Source organism: Vigna unguiculata, chromosome 11, assembly GCF_004118075.2.
Source record: "Vigna unguiculata cultivar IT97K-499-35 chromosome 11, ASM411807v1, whole genome shotgun sequence".
Classification (NCBI taxonomy): domain Eukaryota; kingdom Viridiplantae; phylum Streptophyta; class Magnoliopsida; order Fabales; family Fabaceae; genus Vigna; species Vigna unguiculata.
Window position 1 is genome coordinate 40,452,421 of NC_040289.1, and position 19,703 is coordinate 40,472,123.

At 31.9% G+C, this 19,703-nt stretch overlaps 3 protein-coding genes across 3 annotated transcripts; 1 reads left to right on the top strand and 2 right to left on the bottom strand.

The window, feature by feature from the left end:
- Positions 1–1,112: 1,112 nt before the first annotated feature.
- On the top strand, positions 1,113–4,469 carry LOC114168250 (embryogenesis-associated protein EMB8). Its single transcript, XM_028052999.1, has 8 exons — positions 1,113–1,565; positions 1,650–1,778; positions 1,991–2,122; positions 2,379–2,521; positions 2,636–2,733; positions 2,826–2,920; positions 3,296–3,349; positions 3,969–4,469. Exons 1-8 carry the CDS (start codon positions 1,143–1,145, stop codon positions 4,173–4,175), a joined length of 1,281 nt encoding a protein of 426 aa, XP_027908800.1. The 5' UTR covers positions 1,113–1,142; the 3' UTR covers positions 4,176–4,469.
- Positions 4,463–6,466, bottom strand: LOC114168249 (cytochrome P450 89A2-like). The gene has a single exon (XM_028052998.1). The coding sequence runs from the start codon at positions 6,420–6,422 to the stop codon at positions 4,899–4,901; it is 1,524 nt and encodes a 507-aa protein (XP_027908799.1). The 5' UTR covers positions 6,423–6,466; the 3' UTR covers positions 4,463–4,898.
- A 1,542-nt stretch (positions 6,467–8,008) lies between these two features.
- Positions 8,009–16,290, bottom strand: LOC114169178 (DNA topoisomerase 1 alpha-like). The gene is made up of 16 exons (XM_028054216.1): positions 16,040–16,290; positions 13,846–15,047; positions 13,506–13,700; positions 12,828–12,908; positions 11,932–11,991; positions 11,694–11,788; positions 11,433–11,589; positions 11,192–11,317; positions 10,468–10,548; positions 10,212–10,302; positions 10,001–10,134; positions 9,420–9,488; positions 9,225–9,314; positions 9,023–9,126; positions 8,779–8,947; positions 8,009–8,344 (listed from the first exon to the last, which is right to left on the bottom strand). The coding sequence occupies exons 2-16, from the start codon at positions 15,001–15,003 to the stop codon at positions 8,276–8,278; spliced, it is 2,679 nt and encodes an 892-aa protein (XP_027910017.1). The 5' UTR covers positions 15,004–15,047; positions 16,040–16,290; the 3' UTR covers positions 8,009–8,275.
- Between the last annotated feature and the right edge of the window lie 3,413 nt (positions 16,291–19,703).

The following is a 19,703-nucleotide window of genomic DNA, read 5'->3' on the forward strand; positions in this document are numbered from 1 at the left end:
ATATGATGTAATAGATGTGAATTTCTAAATCTAATTCAATATATTTGTTCAAATAAAAAAAAAGTGTTGTAATGATTGATTGCATTAACATTCTCCCATAAGATGTATTTATTGTATCCATATATATATATATATATATATATATATATATATATATATATATATATATATATATATATATATATACTACATTATGGAGAGAAAGGTTTATTTTGAAAATTTTTAACTTACTTTAAAGTAATGTAACTCTTAATGAGAGTTAATATTATCTATTTTTAATGTATTTTAAAATATCAAAATTAATGTCATCTTATTCATGAATAAATTATTTATTATATTTATTTTTAAAAAATTTCTTACATACTTTAATGAAGAAAAAGTCTATACGATCACAAATGATAAATATTAAAGTATTCGTGGTATTTAATTAACACTTTTTTTTAATAATTATAAGTTTACACATCTGGTTAATTTTATACACAAAATACAGTAAACATCCTAAATAATAAATATAACATCAAGCATTTGATGAGATTGGACAAGAATGTCAAAAGAAATGAATGAATTTTTCTTACAATGTTTTAATTTTAGAATCTAAGGGCCAAATCTATATAATCAAACAGTGTTCTTTTAATACTTCTCTTGAAATAAAACTGGTTAACTAATATTTTAAAACTTCGTTGATTTTTTACTCGAATAAATTTTGCATTTCCATAGTATAGTGATATTTTTATTTTATTTCTGTTCAACATCAGTTTGTGTAATATTTTATTTTAGCTATTGTTATTGCATTTAAATTTAGTACAATACTAATTTTTCTTTATATAATGCGTAGATAATTCTCTTTTAGTTTCATAAACTTTTTCAAAGAGAATAATTCAAAATGAGGAAAATATAGTAAGTTCTAAAATAAAACGTTACTACTTTACAGAAAAAAAAAACGAAATATTAAGAATGGAAACTATCCTCTCTTTTCTTTAACTGAGATAAACAAATTTAAGTAAACAAAAATATTTAAATTTATTTATTTTCAGTAAAAATCACTTTTAATTTCTGATACCAATCAATAGAGTGGGAGTGGTGCATAAATGATTAAAATAAAAAGGTAGACAGTGTCTGCCCAATAGGTAAAAAGAGAGAGCATGGCAAAGTCTCTGGCGGGGCCCATACCCATTTCTTTCCGCCCATACAATCACACCACTAATTCACTAATCACACCCCTTCGCTTTTCCTTCTCCGCCCGCCACGTCACCTTTTCCGCCGCACCAATGTCTACTCCCGCCGCCGCCGCCACCACCACCCATCCCTCCTTCGAAATTCTCGGCGGCGCACACCACCGTTTCCTCCCAGCCCTCCCTCACTTGGCTCGCCCCTACCGTCCTTTCCCCCTCCTCGCCGCCAACCGTCACCTCGAAACGATATTCGCCGCCTTCTTCCGCTCCGTCCCCGACGTCAGGCTCCGCCGGGAGTGCCTCCGGACTCAAGACGGCGGCGCTGTCGCTCTCGACTGGGCCGCCGGCGACGACCGCCGTTTGCCCCCTGACTCTCCCGTCTTAATCTTGCTGGTCCGTTATAAACGAAAAAAAGAACACTTTTTTTTGTTGATTTGAAGTCATGGGGTGTTGAAAATTGTGACGGGGTTTGTGCAGCCAGGTTTAACCGGAGGTAGTGAAGATTCGTATGTGAGACACATGTTGATTAGAGCTCGAAGCAATGGATGGCGTGTTGTGGTTTTCAACAGCCGCGGTTGTGGAGATAGCCCTGTTACTACTCCTCAGGTCAGGTCAATATTGTTGTTGCTGATAAAACTAAATCTAGAGTTGAGTTTGTTTTTGTTGGAGGTCCTGCATTATGAACCAGTTATAAAACCAGTTTTGTGAGATTAAGATAGGATTAAAGTTCATTTTTTAACAATTTTGAATTGAACATTGGATAAAAAGAACTATTATATGGATACTGATTGTGCTGGTGTGTGAACATTGATGTGCAGTTCTATTCAGCTTCGTTTTTGGGAGATATGCGTGAGGTTGTTTCTCATGTCACTGGTAGATACCCCAATGCTAATCTATATGGTGTTGGATGGTCTCTTGGAGCCAACATTCTTGTTCGTTACGTGGGCCAGGTACCATTATTTCTCATTCCTGCATCGATCAAATTGGTGGTTTATGTGGTTTGGAAAATAGTAAAGGTGTTTGTTTGAGTGAGGATATTACGCCAAAACTACTTTGTGTGGGAAAAAAAAGGGAAATGGGGATTGAAATTACACGTTATTCCCACAATGTAAACAATTAGAAGTGATTTTCGGTGGATTGTCTTTGCCTTTATCCATTGAGTACTGCTTCTGGTGTGTTATTTATATTTCTCATTGCTAATTTCAGGAGTCTCACAATTGTCCTCTTTCTGGAGCTGTATCATTGTGTAATCCTTTCAACTTAGTTGTGGCGGATGAGGACTTCCGAAAGGGCTTTAACATTATTTATGACAAGGCCCTTTCGAAGGCTCTTTGCAAGATTTTCAAGAAGTGATACAAATTTATATATGTTATTGTGGTTCTTCTTCTAGCTACTTATAAATGGATCCATTTTTCTGGCTATGATGGTATCACTAAAATCTTGTGTTTTTCTTCTGAGTCCAGACATGCTTTACTCTTTGAAGATATGGGTGGTGAATTTAATATTCCAATGGCAGCCAAAGCTAAGTCTGTTAGGGAATTTGATGATGGACTGACACGTGGTATGTGCCCCTACTTAATGGAAGCTTGATAGATAGATAGATCACACTTGTGAATTATGTCTGCTCAGATATTCATCTATGAGGCTTCGCAGTTTCTTTTGGATTCAAGTCTGTGGATGAATATTACTCTAATTCAAGCAGTTCAGATTCCATAAAACATGTCAAGACCCCTTTGCTTTGCATTCAGGTAAAATTTGTTGTTGACCTAAAATAATTTTATTATGTTTCTTATTGTATTTAGTGTAAAATTGAAATGAAAACCTACTTCCTGCGTTTGTGATTAATTTTTTTGTCATTTATGCTTTTTGAACTCTATTTATTGATCTTGTTATACTCAGTCTTTCGAAGTGACACATTGCAAAGGAAGAAGAAAGTATTTGGGAATTGTGAAATGAATCTTCAATCGAGACTGACTTTATTTTTATCAATCAAGATATTGAGCTTGTAACCGAAGTGCACCCTAGCCCCCATCTCTTGAATTGAGAGTGCCTAGGTTTTTGCACATTCTGTTATGAATAAATAAATAAAGTTTGAACTCAGAAGAATCTCTTAATTTTTTCAGGCTGCGAATGATCCGATTGCTCCTTATAGGGGAATTCCTCGTGAAGATATCAAGGTATGTAATTTTGTATATAGAGGTGGGATTATGAAGTTTAGTGTTACCATTCAATTTTTGACTAAAATGTGTTTGATATATCAAAAGTACACAAGTGACCAATACTCGTGAAATAACTCTATACTCAAAAACGATCCAGAAACCAAGTTCAAATGAGTCTTTCATAATTAGAACAGTCAAATGTGTCCAACCAGATCGCAATTCGGCTTCCTGAAGACCGAATTCCGACCTTGAACAGTAAAAAGTGCTAGGTGGAGAAATAATGTCCAACCAGATCCATTTGGTTTTTTTTTGGAACAGTGCCATTTTGCCGAAAATTTTTGAAGTTCCAAATTCCTCTTGGTAATACCAGAATCAGTGTGTTTGATAATAATGGCTTTGTTATGTGTACATGTTTTACCATCACATTATTGGGTGTTGTGCTTTCATGTATCCTAGAAAATCCTGTCAAATCATCTACGTTACCTCTCTTGGTTTCTACTAATCTTTCTCTCTGGTGGCTGATTGAACAAACTCCTATTTTATTTATTCTTTTTCTGTCAAATCATCTACAATTCATCTTGTCTTTATTTGATTTTCATTCATTTTATTTTAACTATAATACTGTTTATCATGTCAGGAAAATCCAAACTGCTTGTTAGTAGTGACACCCAAAGGTGGCCATCTAGGGTGGGTTGCTGGTGATGAAGCACCATTGGGAGCCCCTTGGACTGATCCTTTGGTAACGGATTTCATTCAATATTTAGAGAGAGATGCAGTTACTGCTCCAGAAACTAATAATAATAATCCAGGAAGTAAAGAGGCCTTGCACCATCTTGAAGTGTAATGTTGCTAGATCTTCTTTTTCATGCATCAAATGCATCCTTTGAAAACTCACCAAAACAGTAAATCCATATATCCTGCAATATTCTTTAGCCCATTCGTAATCCCTAATGTGTGGAAGCAACTCCGCTCTGCTTGATCCGAATGGATCACTTAGCTCAGAGGCAAATATCAGCAATGTTTGAACTGATATTTGATTTACCAGTCAATTTATGTACTGTACAAAGTAATTGGAAAACAGACTGAACAAGTACTGCAATTGTTTCAACATTTATATTATTCATAGTTTATTCTTCAATTTAAGTTTTATTACCATTTTTAGCTATTTCATTTAACTTATTTGTCACACTTTTCTTACATTCTTTCTGTAGTAGCTGGGTTTGAAAAACTGAAAACTCTCATTCAACAGGTAGAGACGAGAAACTCATGGCAAGATCAAAGAAACCACATTTCAAACTTTCAGACTTTTATTTGAGCATAAGTTTAATGCTGTTCCTAACTCCTGTCCCACTCTCTGCTTTTTGAATCAGTTAATTTTGTCAAAGCTGATCTTCATTTTTTTAGTAAAGCAATGGGAAAGGGGACAGTAACTTCTGGTTACATGAATGTTAACAGCAACAAACAAAGAAAATCACATGAATGCTTGAAATGTTTGGCAATGTAGTCATTAAACAGAAGTGAAATTTTTGTTTAGAACAAAATGTTACCAATAACTTGTCAATAATACCTATTGCCTGGGTAAAATATGAACCTTCAAAGGATTCTTCATTACTGTTGTGAATTGCAGCTTCTCTGAAAGATCAACATGCTCTCCATCCACAACCTTCCACTCAAAATTCCAAAGAAAATTGGCCACAAAGTACTCCAAGTGCAGCATTGCCAAACCATAACCAGGGCACATTCTCCTCCCAGCCCCAAACGGCATCATCTTAATCTCTTTACTTCCCATTATGTCAAAAGTTGTGCCTCCATTTTTCTCCCCAATGTTCATGAACCTCTCTGGTTTAAAGGCCATGGGGTCATCCCAAGCTGTAGGGTCCCTCCCTATCTCTGCCACCAAGAAATTCACTGAGGCATAGGTAGGCACCAAATAACCATTCAAAACAACATCTTTAGTTACCCTGTGAGGAGCCACAAAGTGTAATGGAGGGTGACGCCTCAACCCTTCCAAAATCACAGCCTTGAGATAAGGCAATTTATGCAGATCCTCCTCTTTCACTTCCCTTTCCTCTCTACCAACCATCAACCCTCTAATTTCCTCCACTACACTTTCTTGGATTTTGGGGTATTTCACCAGATTTGCCATGATCCACTCCAATGCAGTTGAAGTTGTATCTGATCCTGCATTCAGAAACTCCGAACATAAGGTGCAAATTTTACCATCATCAAGATTTATCCCCTCCAAGATCTGCAAATCCAACAAACTGTCCACATATGAGAATACAGAATCGCTCAACTGACTTGAGCCATTGTTTTCTCTTTCTTCCTTAGCCTTCCTTCGAGCATTGATGTGAGGAATCAACACAGCATCTTGCTCTCTCCGCTTCTGCAAAAACTCCTTCCACCTCTTCCAGAACAAAATCCTAGTAACTGTTGGCCAAAAGTTTAAGACACTGTACCTAGCATAACTCACAAGCATGTCACGTTGACTGTCCTCAATCTCCCTTATCTGCTTCTCATCGAGTTTGTCACCAAAGCACATCAAAACCATCAAAGAAAACATGCCATATTGAAAGTGGTCAATGACCCTTATGGGGTTGTTGCCCTCAGAATCAGATACGAGTCCTTGTAGGATCATGGCTAGGACCCATTTGCGTGCGTGTGCATAGGACTTAACCTGCAAGGGGTGAAGGATTCTTGAAGTGAGGTTGCGTCTAAGGAGGCGCCATCTGGGGCCATAGAAGCTGAAAAGAATGTCATGCTGGTTGCTACTTATAACCTTGTTGGTGGGGTTAGCCTTGGGGCGATCGGCGAAGATGGTGCCATGTTGGATCAAAGCTTGGTGTGCAAGGAAACGACTTGCGATGAAAATATCAGGGTGAGAATAACCAACATGAACAGTGAAGATTGGGCCATATTTTGCGACGAGTTTTTGAAGAATGGTTTTGGGGTCAGTGAGGTATCCTCGTAGCAATGCAAAGTTGCATTTGGAAGGTCCCGGAGGGAGTGGAGGAAAGAGAACTTTGCATGTGGATTTGAGAATCAGCCAAAGGAAAAAACACAGAACAGAGAGAATGAACCACGTTTCCATGTATGAGAATTAGTACATGTTAAACTACAAACAAACAGAACAAACACGGAAATGTTAAAGGACTGAAATTTGAGTGTTACTTTTTTTCTTCTTCAATGTTGCTTTTAATTTTAAGAGCGAAACTGATTAGCGTTAGATTTTTTTCAATGTCCATTAATGGTTAATTAGTAGCAGTCAAGAAAGGTTTTGGTTTCCATGGACTATTTGATTTTAATTAGATTAAATTAAATTAGTGCTGTAATTTTCTTGAGAAAAGTTTAGATATGTATTTATCCCTTTAAATATAAGTCCATTTATTTTTTAGTTCGTACAGAAATATTTATTAGTTTTAAAACTTAATATTTTTTAAATATCCTATTTTAGTTCTTATTATTAATTATAGTTGATGCAAAAAAATAGTAATTTAAATGAACATAATTAAATTTTTTAACATAATTTATCAAGTAATACATTAACTATTTGATATAAATAACATAATTAGTTTACATTTTTTTATTCATTAATTTACTTTTAACATTGTATTTTTAAAAAAATAATTAAAATTTACTTAAACTCTTATAGTTTTTTTTTTTATAATAATTTTGAATGATACAAAAGTGACTTATTTTCCCAAGGATTTTATCCCTAAAAACATAAATAAAAAACTACGTTTTATATTTTTAGAATTACCAATTATAACATATTAAACTTATATACAAAATAATATATTTTTATTTATACACAATTGAAAACTAACATAAAATAATTTTATTCATTATATACATTTCCGATTATCGTTCTTTATGTATAAAATGATAAATATATAATAATAAAAAATATATGTTTTTAGGACATTGGATGAATAGAACTATTATATGTCAAGGTGTCAACATAATTGAGTAAAGTTGCTGAAAAGGAATGAATCACCAATTTTACACTTGAACTCTTAAATAGTCAGTTTCTGATTTCATGCGCCTTTTTTTGAGTAAGGAGATTACATCAATATAACTTACGTATAATATAATGATGTTTCAATCTTATATAAAATATTTCTTACGTAAAATATTAACATAATAAGTTTATAAACTTTTCATATATTTTTTCTCTCTTACCTTTACGTAATATAGAACTCTTAATTTCATACTTAAATTCCTTACTAAAGCAAAGACAAAAAATAGCATGAGCGAATCATGTTTCAGAGTATGATAATGAGTTAACGATAAACTAAAACCAGCAGAAGAAAACTTGAAGGATGATTTGTTCAGTGTTACTTGTTTTTCATATTATTGAATGATATTGTTTCATTCACTCACAATTTTTTCACACAATGTCTCGATTTTGCTTTAATTATAGTCTAGAAAAAAAGGAATACCACATTTGCTTTTTAGATTTTTCAAAGTTCAAAAATTATAACAACTTTATCAGAATTATCATAATTGGTAACTAGACATTCAATAAGCAATGTCTTTTACCTTAGATTGATTTGATTAACAAATTTTCTATCCCATGAATGATCCCTTCTAAACAGCAAATTGTGTCCAGTTAAAATAGAAGAGAAATTTGCACCAAGATAGAAATAAATACTAATCAAAAACTACTAAATTAAATAAAGAACGAAATTATACCTCATTTTGCAGGTTTGGGAATGGGTATCACATTAAAATCATGACTATGAATGGTTAAGAGTTTAAGTATAAAACTGGTCAATGAAGAAGAAAAGGGGAAACTCACCCCATAATTAGATTAGATGGACTTACAACATCAATTTCCGTTAAAATTGACAAAATAGAAAAAATCATTTTTATAGAAAATAAATAAGTAAAAAAGAACTGTTTTTCCCCAGCATCACAACATAGCTCTCCATTCTTTAGTTCTCAGAATCTGAAGTCAGGATCCACATCCATTGCCCAACAGAATTTCGCCAGCAGAGATTTGTTGAAAATCTGTAACATTTCAGGCAAGTAACTCAAGAAATATATAAATTTCCAGACGGAAAAGCCAAAACTATAGCTTAAAGTAGGGCAAAAGAATGAATAAATGACCATAAAGAAAATGTAAAATTCCACATGCATTATACAGTAAGAAAAATGTATATTTCCACAGACATAATATGTAACTAAATTTTCTTCTGAACAAAATACTACATAATTGCTGTGAGTACAAGAATAGTATATAAGAAAAGAAAAACATTATATGGATCAAGTAAGACCCTTTAAAATATTTTACGGGTGCCAAAAAACAAATTTTGTAATTATTTAAATAAACTTAAAAAAATTTGGGACTGAACATGGTCCTCCTATCAGATCAACCCTGATTCTAGAAATTGAAAACGCAACGAATACTAATAACATAATCTAAACAAGGAAGAAGCCAGCACCTTTTCAATAGGAACCTCATGCCGCTTGCACCAGGCAACTGTAATCCTAGGGTCAAGGTAGTTTATCTTGGATGTGCCTAATGCCACAGTTTTTAAATCTTCCTTTGTCTTCATATCACGTTGCATCTTCTCAATTTTTGCATTGGTTTGAGATATCTTTTTCTCTAGCCTGTAGATTACATAAACCACAATCATACATCATGTTTAAACAATCAATTAAGGAAGTTACGAAAAGCTAAATTACACTTCAGGAGTCAAGTTCTTTTTTGTCTTTCCATCTGAACTCTTTGAAGGCGGCTTTCCTTTCCTTGCCCTGTCTAAATCCGTTTTCAGCTCCTTCAGAACAGCCTACAGGTAAAGGTAAGCCACATATAACTGTGTTAATGGGACACCCAGACCAACACAATCCCATATGAACAATTTTAAGATATTATTATTATAAATACCTGAAGTTCATCAATTTTTTCAGTTAACTTTGACATTTGTGCATCATGAGATTTTGAAACACTACGTTGATGATTGCAAATGATAGCAACCTGTTATGAAAGACACAAGTCATTACAACTTAAATGTGAAAAATAAAAATACTAACATGTAATATCGTAGGTATAAAACTAAGCAACATGCTTTAGCCAAATCACCTGTTTATTTGCATGCTGATAAACAACAATTTTCTCCCCAACATCTCCATCTTTAGTTTCTTGATTTAACTGTCCTCACAAAATTCCATAAAAACCATGTAAGTCTATAATATATCCAATAAAGGAAATCATTGTATATACATAATCGAATAAGCATATGTTTGACTTTAGGGCATATTGATATCATGAGATTTTTTAAGACATTTAAATGACATAACAATTTGAAGAGAAGCACAGTTTTACAATGGCGTGCAATTTAGTATTTGTACGGAGTCATTGTATTGCATACTAAATGTATGGAAAAGTTTTGATAAAACCCTGAACACAGAAAATTCTGAAGGCGTAGAAATAAGAGGCTTTGGTATCTTGCTCTCTAATAAGACATGCTATATTAGCTATTTTATTAGGAGGTGGGAGGTCCCACATTAAAAAATTCCAAAATTAATCAAATAACAATGTATATTGATGCAGAGATTACATAAGAACGGTATATAACAGAACAAGAGAATTAGCTTTTTTCCATTTTCTTTATTTTATCTACAAGGAATGTGAATATCGGGAATTTTCAAATCAACTTGTACCATATTATCCAATGTGATTGATGCATTGAATGTACGGAAGACTTTTGCTGTTAGACCGGGCATGAGTTCCTTCAGATGGGCATTTAATTTACTTGTATCCAGCTTATCAAAGAGATCATCACCAGGACGTTTATCTGAATATTACATGGGAAAAATAATTAAGTGCTACAATCACATGCTCAAAACATAAAATTAATGGCTAATTTCCCACCTTTTTGTAACTTCAATATTGCATTATATACAGGAAGCTCAACCTCAACTGTATTTTCATACTTGATAGAATCTTTACCAAGGAAGTTAAACTGCAAAAAACAGAGGTAACAAAGTTACTAACAAATATAATAATCAAGGGAGGCTACCATTAAAACAATCTGGGAAGGACTACTAAACTTAGAAAAAACCCTGAAGGATTTAAAACTCATCAACCATAATACAGAGCAAAGTAAAAATAATTAGAACCCAAAAACCTTCAATTTGTTGGGAGGTTCTCTTGTCACATTCTCTACTTTTAATGTGCAGCAACCAACAGTATCAGCTTCATCGTCATCCTGAAGAAATGCAATTAAGAAATACCAAAATTTAACAACTAAAATAAAAATAATCATCTACTATGAACAAATGCAAACACATTATGGAAGCTGAATATGAAGAACAAGTTATTTCAACAAATTTAAATAATGTAATTCACCTCTATGTTTGTCTATAAAGAAGTATAAGATATTAATATAGTTCAAAGGAAACTTTCACACATAAGAGTAGTTGAGGCTAAGAATACTTCCTTGGCATTTACTAACAAAGGCTTACATAAAATAAATTTCTTTAGGAAATTTTGTCCAAATTTACTCAGGTTAACAAGCCAGACTTCATAGTGACAACCGATAACTTTACTCAGTCTACCTTCCTTTGCCAAGTCAGATTCTATTATATACACATAGATACAGATATAGATATTATAAACATGAACGTAAAAACAAAATATTCAAGTAGTAAATGATTAATTAATTCTTTAGATATATGGGTAATTTAAAGAAATTAGCAAGATCTTAAGAGTCCAATTGAAAAAAAAAGAATCAAATACTAGCAAAGTATGCATTTCTGTGTCTTGACATCATGTACACAAATGTATGCTTTGTTGAAGGCAACTTTCTGTTAGAACAAATGAGTGTATAAGTACATATACCAACATAATACCTTCTCATTGCCAGCCCTCAGAGCTAGTTTATCAATAAGATAAGTAGCAACAGCAATTTGCAGCTTAGTAATATCTTTATTGGTAAAATCTTTTGTGTATGCAGACCTAATGTTCTCTATATAATCCTGCACCAAGAAGTCAATAACTAAAATAATCAGAAATGTCCTTTAAAATGTCATCCCAAACTATCCAACAAAAAACATGAAATTCACTAAGCTGGCGAACACAGCATCAAAGCACCTTTAACATCCTAGCTTTCTCATACTTTTCCTTGTCACTTTGCCCCTTCAAAGAACTACTTGCAGCCAGAAACACATACTTGAATAACTTTGGATTTATAGGGTCACTCCAATAGGCTAACCAAGTAACTGTATTATCATGTCTTATCTCCTTCCACCTGCCAAGGTTAGACAACTAATGATTAGAAAAACTGGTTTCAAGTAGGTAGCATATTCAATATTCTTTTAAATTTCTTCACTAGTGAAATAATTGGAGTAATACCTTTCCCCAGGAATAGGACATTCAGGAATTGGGGCATCCTTTCCAATATTAATTGTGATGTCACCTGGATGAATCCGTCTTTTCAATTTTCCCATCTAGCAAAATAAATTACAGTCAATACGTATACTTTATAAACTTTAGAAGCCAGTCAAAATCCCGAGTTGAAGTCACGATATATAAAACCACTGTATCAGAAAAAATAAGTCTATCTTGTTCCAGTAACAGCTATTATAACAACCTTGGGGTGCTCTCCTCGGCCTCGGAACAATCCTGGTGGTTCAACTCTAAAATTCCCAACCTAAAAGCAAAGATTAGATAAAAATTAGTCAACAGTTAAACAATTCCTAAAGAGTACATTTGAAAAAAGATTGAGAATAGAATGCCACAAAATTAAAGAGGAGAAAAAAGTGGAGCTTCAAGCACATACAGCTCCCTTAAAAACAACCATTTTCCAAATACTTTAAAGCATACAGAAACACAATTTTATGGAAAGAAAGATATAGTGTATCCTTACAGAGCCAATTATTCAGCAAAAAACGTGTACCACTAATGGCAGAATGGAAATTAAATTTACATGAAAAGTTAGAATAATTTTAAATTAAGCTCTTCAACTTTATACCTCGCGCATATTAAACCTTTATGGTTTGTCGAAGTGCAACTAATCCCTGGAAATTCAAATTTTATTTAAATACCAGAAAAAAATTTCACGTGACTCAGTTACAACACTATTAGATTCTGTTGAACCTTTAGTAAACCATGTGTAATTAATAATGTCACTTTATATTCCCCTAACAGCATGGTTTATGCACAAAATTTGAACACTAAGGTATGATATACACATGGCCCAAAGTCGGTGTAAACTTGTCTAAATTAAATTGGCAACATGATGGTGACTGACAATGTTCTGGTCTGCATTAATAACTTCACAAACCAATCTAGCATAAAGTCTGTAGGTCAATATCCAACCACAATAACAATAACTCAACAACTACAAGAGAAGGAAACATAAATAATTCTCCCACAACAAAAATATAATGACCTGATTACAGTTCATAAAGTCTGTAGGAAAATTTTAAGATAGAAATCTACACAAATTAGAGAGGGAGAGAGAGAGAGAGAGAGAGAGAATTAAACCTTCTCTTTAACACCATCTACCATAGCCCACATGTATTTCTCCTCTTGTTTCATTTTCTCTTCCTTCAAATTCTTCTTCTCCTGCATAAAGAGGAGAAAAAGGGAATAAATAATAAAAAATAAAATAAAATAAACAAGACAAGACAAGAATAAACTTCTCAGGCTAACTCAGAACAAATAGGGTATGGAAAAAGACATGTGCATAGAATATTTCTGCATTACACTAAAACAATCTTTCCTAGTGTCAACCCCCAAAGAAGATCTTACAGAAAACACATTTCTGAATACAGTAAAGGAAAGAAAAATAAATACAGACAATATTATCCCTAAATTTTCCACTAAATGTCTATCTACCCTTGCTGCACACAGTCCACTGTCTTCTTTTGAAGAAAACTCACTTTCCCTGCCATTTTGCTATTTGCAAATTCTGTTATTCCTACAGTGAGAATTTTCTGTGGTCCTTCCTGCAACTTCCCCATGTGAGCTGTGCCTCTTTCGTAAAATAAATTAAAATTGCAGTATAAAGGGTCATTTAAACTGCATTATGAGGGGTCATTTGCTTACTCTTGTCCTTCTCACTTTGAAAATAATAAAAAATCTGCTTAAAAAACAGACAATGCTCCAATATGTACATTTCTACTATTGTCAAGTGTGTAATGTAACAAATGACAAACTTACTTCGCTGGTCATTTGCTTCTTCTTTTCCTTCACACCTTGGTACCAGTCATATATTGGAGTGAAATCACAGTCTTTCAAGTTCTGGATTACGTGATTTCTTCCAAGAATCTTTCGCCAGTCATTCCAGAAATTATCCTTGAACTTATCTTTCTGCATGTACTCCGTATCTCGCATGACTGCATACATTGTAGCAACCTGAAAAATAATATAATATGGTAAAAAGCTCAAGAGAATTTAAAAATAAACTTGCACATAAAGTACTTAACCAATCTCATTTCATCGAAAAAGGTAAGGAAACAGTCAACCAAAATCTGAAGTGCCTTTGGAGATAAAATCCTACCTCCTCTTGCTCAGGAGTCAAATCAACTGGCCTCCCCTTATAGAGCATCTTTACCCCGTGCTGCTGGTAAGGAGGTGGGAAAATGACACCATTGTGAACCAAAGTAGTCCATTTTTTCTGCCCATCACCAGAGCTAGGAAGAAGTTTGCTAGATTTGGAATATTCTGAACCACCGCCTGATTTCTTAACTATCTTCTTGGTCTGTTTCTTGAAAGGTTTCGAACTAGACTTGTTAACTTTAGAAACCTTTGTAAGCACCTTCTTCGTGGAAGATGATTTATCACCTGTTATGGTTTGTTTCTTTATTCTCTGGGAAATAGGCATATCATCATCATCATCATCATCCTCTGTCTTCAGCTCACGTTTCTCAGAGACTAGCTTAGTTTTGATAGATGCATCTGAAGCTGAGACCTTGGGCTTCTTAACAGAAGGTTGCAAGGAATTGCTATTATCTAGTGGTCTTTTAGCTGGCAATGGAGATGGCCTATCCTGCTTAATACTCGTCCCAGAACCATTTTGTCGCTCTTTCTGAATTTTAGAAATAGGCTTCTTGTCAGAGTCGTCATGGTTACTGCTAGTTCCCAAATTGATACTACGAGGTAACTTTTTTGCCAAAGGGACATCATCATCATCATCAGAGTCTTCATAAGATTTCTTGACAACAGACGTCACTTTGTTATTATGGTTAGAATTTTTCAACCTAAAACTCAACGGTTTATCATCCTCGTCATCTTCTGAATCTTCACATAAACCTTTACCACTGTGTTCAGTAGATTTTGGTTCCACCTTGACATCAATGGACATTTTCTGCTTATCTGCTAATGAAATCGATTTTGAATTTGCTACAGGCAACTTCACAGAGGAGGTGTTGCCAACAGAATTTGGAGCTCTTGAGATACCTACAGAAGGCTTCATGGCTGATGGCTTAAGAGATGGGGCAGTATTACCTTTCTGCATGCTAGAAGTCTGGCCATTCGAAGAAGGTGCATTAGCAGCCTGTCTATATGACTGTCCATCATGAATGTGAGTACTTGACTTCCTTGCTTCTGAATGTGATTGATTTTTCTTACTTGAAAACCTTTTGTAAATTATCGGTGCATCATCTTCGTCGTCAAAATCATGAGGTAAATTCGGTTTATCAGAAGTCTCAACAGCCATTATTCAACTATGGAAAGTGTTGGCATGTACATCAGATACAAATTCTGGATAAAAAATATGAAGTTTCAAATTAATCATCAAACTTCAAGTTTTAAATTTCCAAAGCAAACACAAAGTGACGTCACCAAGGAATCATCATTTGTACAGAACTATACAGACAAGGGGTTTCGATTGCAATAGAAAAGGGAAAATAACCTAATCCATACACTGGCATAGATCAAAATAACTATTCAAATCCCGCTGTCATCTGAATGAGGAAATTGAAAACCTATCCCAGCACTTCCCATTCAAACTGTTGAAAATAACAACATTAAAATATTGATAAAAATTCATGATGAGCTACGTCCTGACCGTGTAGCACTGGCATATGCCGCCCAATTGAACCAAGAAGAATGCCCTATCAATCACACTTGCTCACATACATAAAGAAAAATAAAAACCCCGACAACAACATACGATTAAAGCAAAACAAAAGGACAGCAACTCGGGATTGCATCAAAAACAACAGAAAGGTTGAAAGAATAAACAAGCTACTTCCCTAGGCAGTATCAGATTCCAGTAAAAAAACACACAAACCAGTTCAAAATCAAAAGCTCAAAGCCAAGAAATGATGAAAGACCACATTAGACCGCCGGAAGCAAAAGAAAGCCAAGAACTCATTACCAAGCTCGTCAAAGCCTGTTATTATTATTATTCTCTACAACAGCTGAGAATACGAGGGTTTTATCCAAAAATCCCGAATACGCACGCACTCACGCACGCACATGTAAAAATCTCAATCTTAAATTTCGACCAGGAAAGAAGCAACCACGAAAGTTGAGGTTTATGTCGTATTGTGATGTGAGGAGCAAGGGGATAAAAGCAACAAGAACAAGAACATGCAAAAAGGTAAAAGGGGGAAAGGGAAAATGCTGGGGAAAGAAAGATCGAGAAGAAATTGCAGCGAAAGAGAAAGGATGATAGAGAATCGATAGAAGCAGCAATTGCAGAAAGTAATAAGAAGTGAAGAATGAAATAGAAAAAAACGATTGATTACCGAAAAGGATGCGAATGAGGGTGGGTGAAGGTGGAGGAAAAATAGTGGCAGGGTGGGTAGCTCACAGATAGAACCAAAGGCGAAGGAGGAGAGAGAACGAGTTAGGGTGGGTGAGTCGAACTCGACTCGGCGAATTTCGGATGAGATATAGGGTGGAGCAATACGATAGAATACAAATTTACTTACAAAAAAACACAGATGTCAGATTGGGGTGTGTGTTTTTTTGTGTCCGGTTACTTTGTTTCAGCTAACGTTTTTCCTCCTTACCTCCCTTATACTCTTCCTTTATCTTTTCTCCGGCAAATGGGCCTGTTACTTCTCTTCAGGCCCAATTTCCGTGGTTTCTGCGAATGGACCTGTTATTTCTCTTCAGGCCCAACTTCCGTGGTTTCTGCAAATGGGTCTGTTACTTCTCTTCAGGCCCAACTTCCATGGTTTCGGCCCATTCCAAAAAAAATCTTAAACAAAGATAAAAAAATATTTTGCGGCTTTATGTTTTCGTCTTCTAATATCTTAGATTAGTTTGATTGTAGCAGATAAAATAAGATCTTATCTTATCAACTTGTGTCCGATTTTTGAATTGAAAAATATGCACATAAATATTAAATGAAATTCACTTTTTTTAGTAATTTTAACATAACACAATTTATTTCGTACTCAAAATTATATCAACAGATTACTTTATTAAAAGATATAATTAATGTATACTAACAAATAATTAGTCAAAGATTAATCTTCTAATTTTGTTGAAAAATGTACTTTTACAGTGTATTTATGAATTTTTATTTAATTCATCGACTTGCGCTATTTCTGGGAATTCAAATATCAATAAATTAACTAAAACAGGTAAAATTGTTTTATTTTCCTATTATAATGATTTTTTTTAATTCGGTCTCTCTGTTTTCAATTATCTCTATTTGATTATGTTATCATTATTTAATTTAAAATATATGCACCTATATTATCATAAATATCAAATGAACTTCATATTTTAATTACATTGTAACTTGATATATTTTGTATGAACCGTTATATCAACAATTTACTTTGTTAAAAGATATAATTGAATTCATACTAAACATCCCAACATTTTCTTTCTGATGTATAACAATAAATAATTAGCCAAATATTAATCTTCTAGTTTTATTGAAAGAATGTAGTTTCATACTGTATTTTGTGAAATTCTCTTTAATTCATTAAATTGTTTTGTTTATGTTTAAATAAAGGTTAAATATTTTTTTCTCATGTGAAAATTGAAATTAGACCTTTTTTTAAATTTTGAATTAATTTAATTTTTCATATTTAAAATGTGTAAATTTAGTCATCTTAACCGTTGACATTTTAAACATTTTTTCCAGCTAACATTAAACTTAAAATATGTCAAATTGTGTATATAACTCAAATCCTATTATGAAATATGTGTATAACATCAAATAAATTTAAAAAAGTTTAGATAAAATATCTTAATTCACATATTTCTAAAGTTAAATTGGACAAAAGATTTAAATACAAACTAATTCTAATTTTCACTCAAAGTTAAGCGACAAAAAATATATTTAACTTTCTCAATAAATTAATTATAATAGGTTAAATATTTTTTTTCATTACCATAATAATTATTTTTTAGTTTAATTTCACAATTTGAAATGATCATATTTTTATTTTATTATTTTAAAAATGAGTTTTTTTTTTAATTATAGCAATGCCATATTTATTTGTTATGTCATGTCTATTTGATGAACAAGTCAAATTTAACAAATAACATAACCATTCATTCATTACTAGCATTCGTTCCACCAAAGAAAGAAATATCGAGATACAATTGAAAACAAATATTTGTTATCGTTCATTACTAGCATTACTAACATGAAACAATTGTAAATACCTTTGTTATTACTTGGACGAACAAGTAATTGATTTCTCAAACTTATAACGCAGTGAGACTGTAACCCCCAATTTACTGATTAGGTGCTGTAGTGATACAAAAACACAAGACTGAAGTGAGCAATTTGTTGAAAAATTATCACAGTATTTATAGTGTAAAATAATATTACTATGTATACATATATATAAAAAATATTTTTATCTTCTATTTAAATGACAGATAAAATCTTATCTATCAAAATTAAATCTTAATCAACTATACAATAGGTATCTAAAGTATACAATAAAAAGAAATCTCATATTTTTTTTTATGGATAGGATAAAATAATATTATCTATTGAATATTTTCTTGTAAGATAAATCATCAATAACTAGAATATCTACGTAAGTTATATAAATTTAAAAAAGTAAAAATTTTCTTTATTTTATAGTTAAATTTAGATAATATATTTATCATTTAAAGTATAAAAAATATAAATCCTGTTGTTAATGCATAATAAATAATCTCATCTATTAAATAAAATTTAATAAAAATAAATCATTCAATAACTAAAATATTTAGACAAGATATATGGATTTGAAAAAAAATATATCATTGAGTTTTTTTTTTTCTAATTTCAATTTGTTTATAGCATTTTGGACATAATATTATCTATTTAAATTGATTGTTTTGATAAGATATGATTTCAGTATTTTATGTGTATGAAATATTCTTATCAATATATAATATTCTTATCAATATTCTTTTCGATATATAATATTCTTATCTATTAGATAAAGTTTTATAAAATGAATGCCTAACAACTAAAAGATTTATGTGTACACAGTTGTTATATCTATAACTACATTTAAAAGATTTTCTATTTTTTTCACATTTTATAATTCAAATTTTATCTTTTATAATATAATTAATTATTAAAATTTTAAAAATTAATCATTACTTTTTTATATTTTTTTATGAAACTGTTTAACTTTTTTTTTTCTACTTAGCACATCAATAATTATTTTCTTTTTTCTTCATTAATTTTATTTTATTTTTAATACAAATAAAATTTATGTCATATATTAACTTAAAAATATTACTCCATCATCATTAATATAATATTGTGCATAATATATACACACTACGAGTGTATATAATATTATGTCTAATATATCACTAATATAATATTATGCATAATATTTACACAGTACGAGTGTATATAATATTGTACATAATATATACACAGTACCAGAGTGTTTATTATTAGACGGTTAGACATAATATATATTATTTGCTGAATAATAAATTAAGATATTATAAATTTCAGAAATAAAAAATAGTAATGGTTTGTGCATTCTTCATTGGTTTATATCTGTAATAGCTCTTTTGATGAATTAAATACTTTATATATCCCGGCCATTGTACTCATTACCACAAAATGTTCAAATATTAGAAGAACAAACACTATCTATCTATCTATCTACCTACCTATATATATATATATATATATATATATATATATATATATATATATATATATATATATATATATATATATATATATATATATATATATATATATATATATATATATATATATATATATATATATATATATATCATTCATGATTTTGAAATATAAATTTAAATTATAGCTAAAGATTAATTTAATAAATATATTTCTCTCAAATTTATTATTTTATGAACATAAAAAATATATTTTTCATAATATTTTTAATTGACTTAATTATCATAATTTTTTTTTAATAATTACGTCTTTCAAATTTTTATTAAAAT

Bases quoted from the DNA above. Each gene is read 5' to 3' on its own strand.
- LOC114168250 (XM_028052999.1), top strand. From the start codon at position 1,143: ATGGCAAAGTCTCTGGCGGGGCCCATACCCATTTCTTTCCGCCCATAC. The intron at 2,522-2,635 runs GTGATACAAATT...TTCTGAGTCCAG, and splicing joins CTTTGCAAGATTTTCAAGAA to ACATGCTTTACTCTTTGAAG. The intron at 2,734-2,825 runs GTATGTGCCCCT...GAGGCTTCGCAG, and splicing joins TGATGATGGACTGACACGTG to TTTCTTTTGGATTCAAGTCT.
- LOC114168249 (XM_028052998.1), bottom strand. From the start codon at position 6,422: ATGGAAACGTGGTTCATTCTCTCTGTTCTGTGTTTTTTCCTTTGGCTG.
- LOC114169178 (XM_028054216.1), bottom strand. From the start codon at position 15,003: ATGGCTGTTGAGACTTCTGATAAACCGAATTTACCTCATGATTTTGAC. The intron at 11,590-11,693 runs GTATTACTCCAA...TAACCTTGGCAG, and splicing joins TGTCCTATTCCTGGGGAAAG to GTGGAAGGAGATAAGACATG. The intron at 10,549-11,191 runs GTATTATGTTGG...GCATTTCTTCAG, and splicing joins TGAGGGCTGGCAATGAGAAG to GATGACGATGAAGCTGATAC.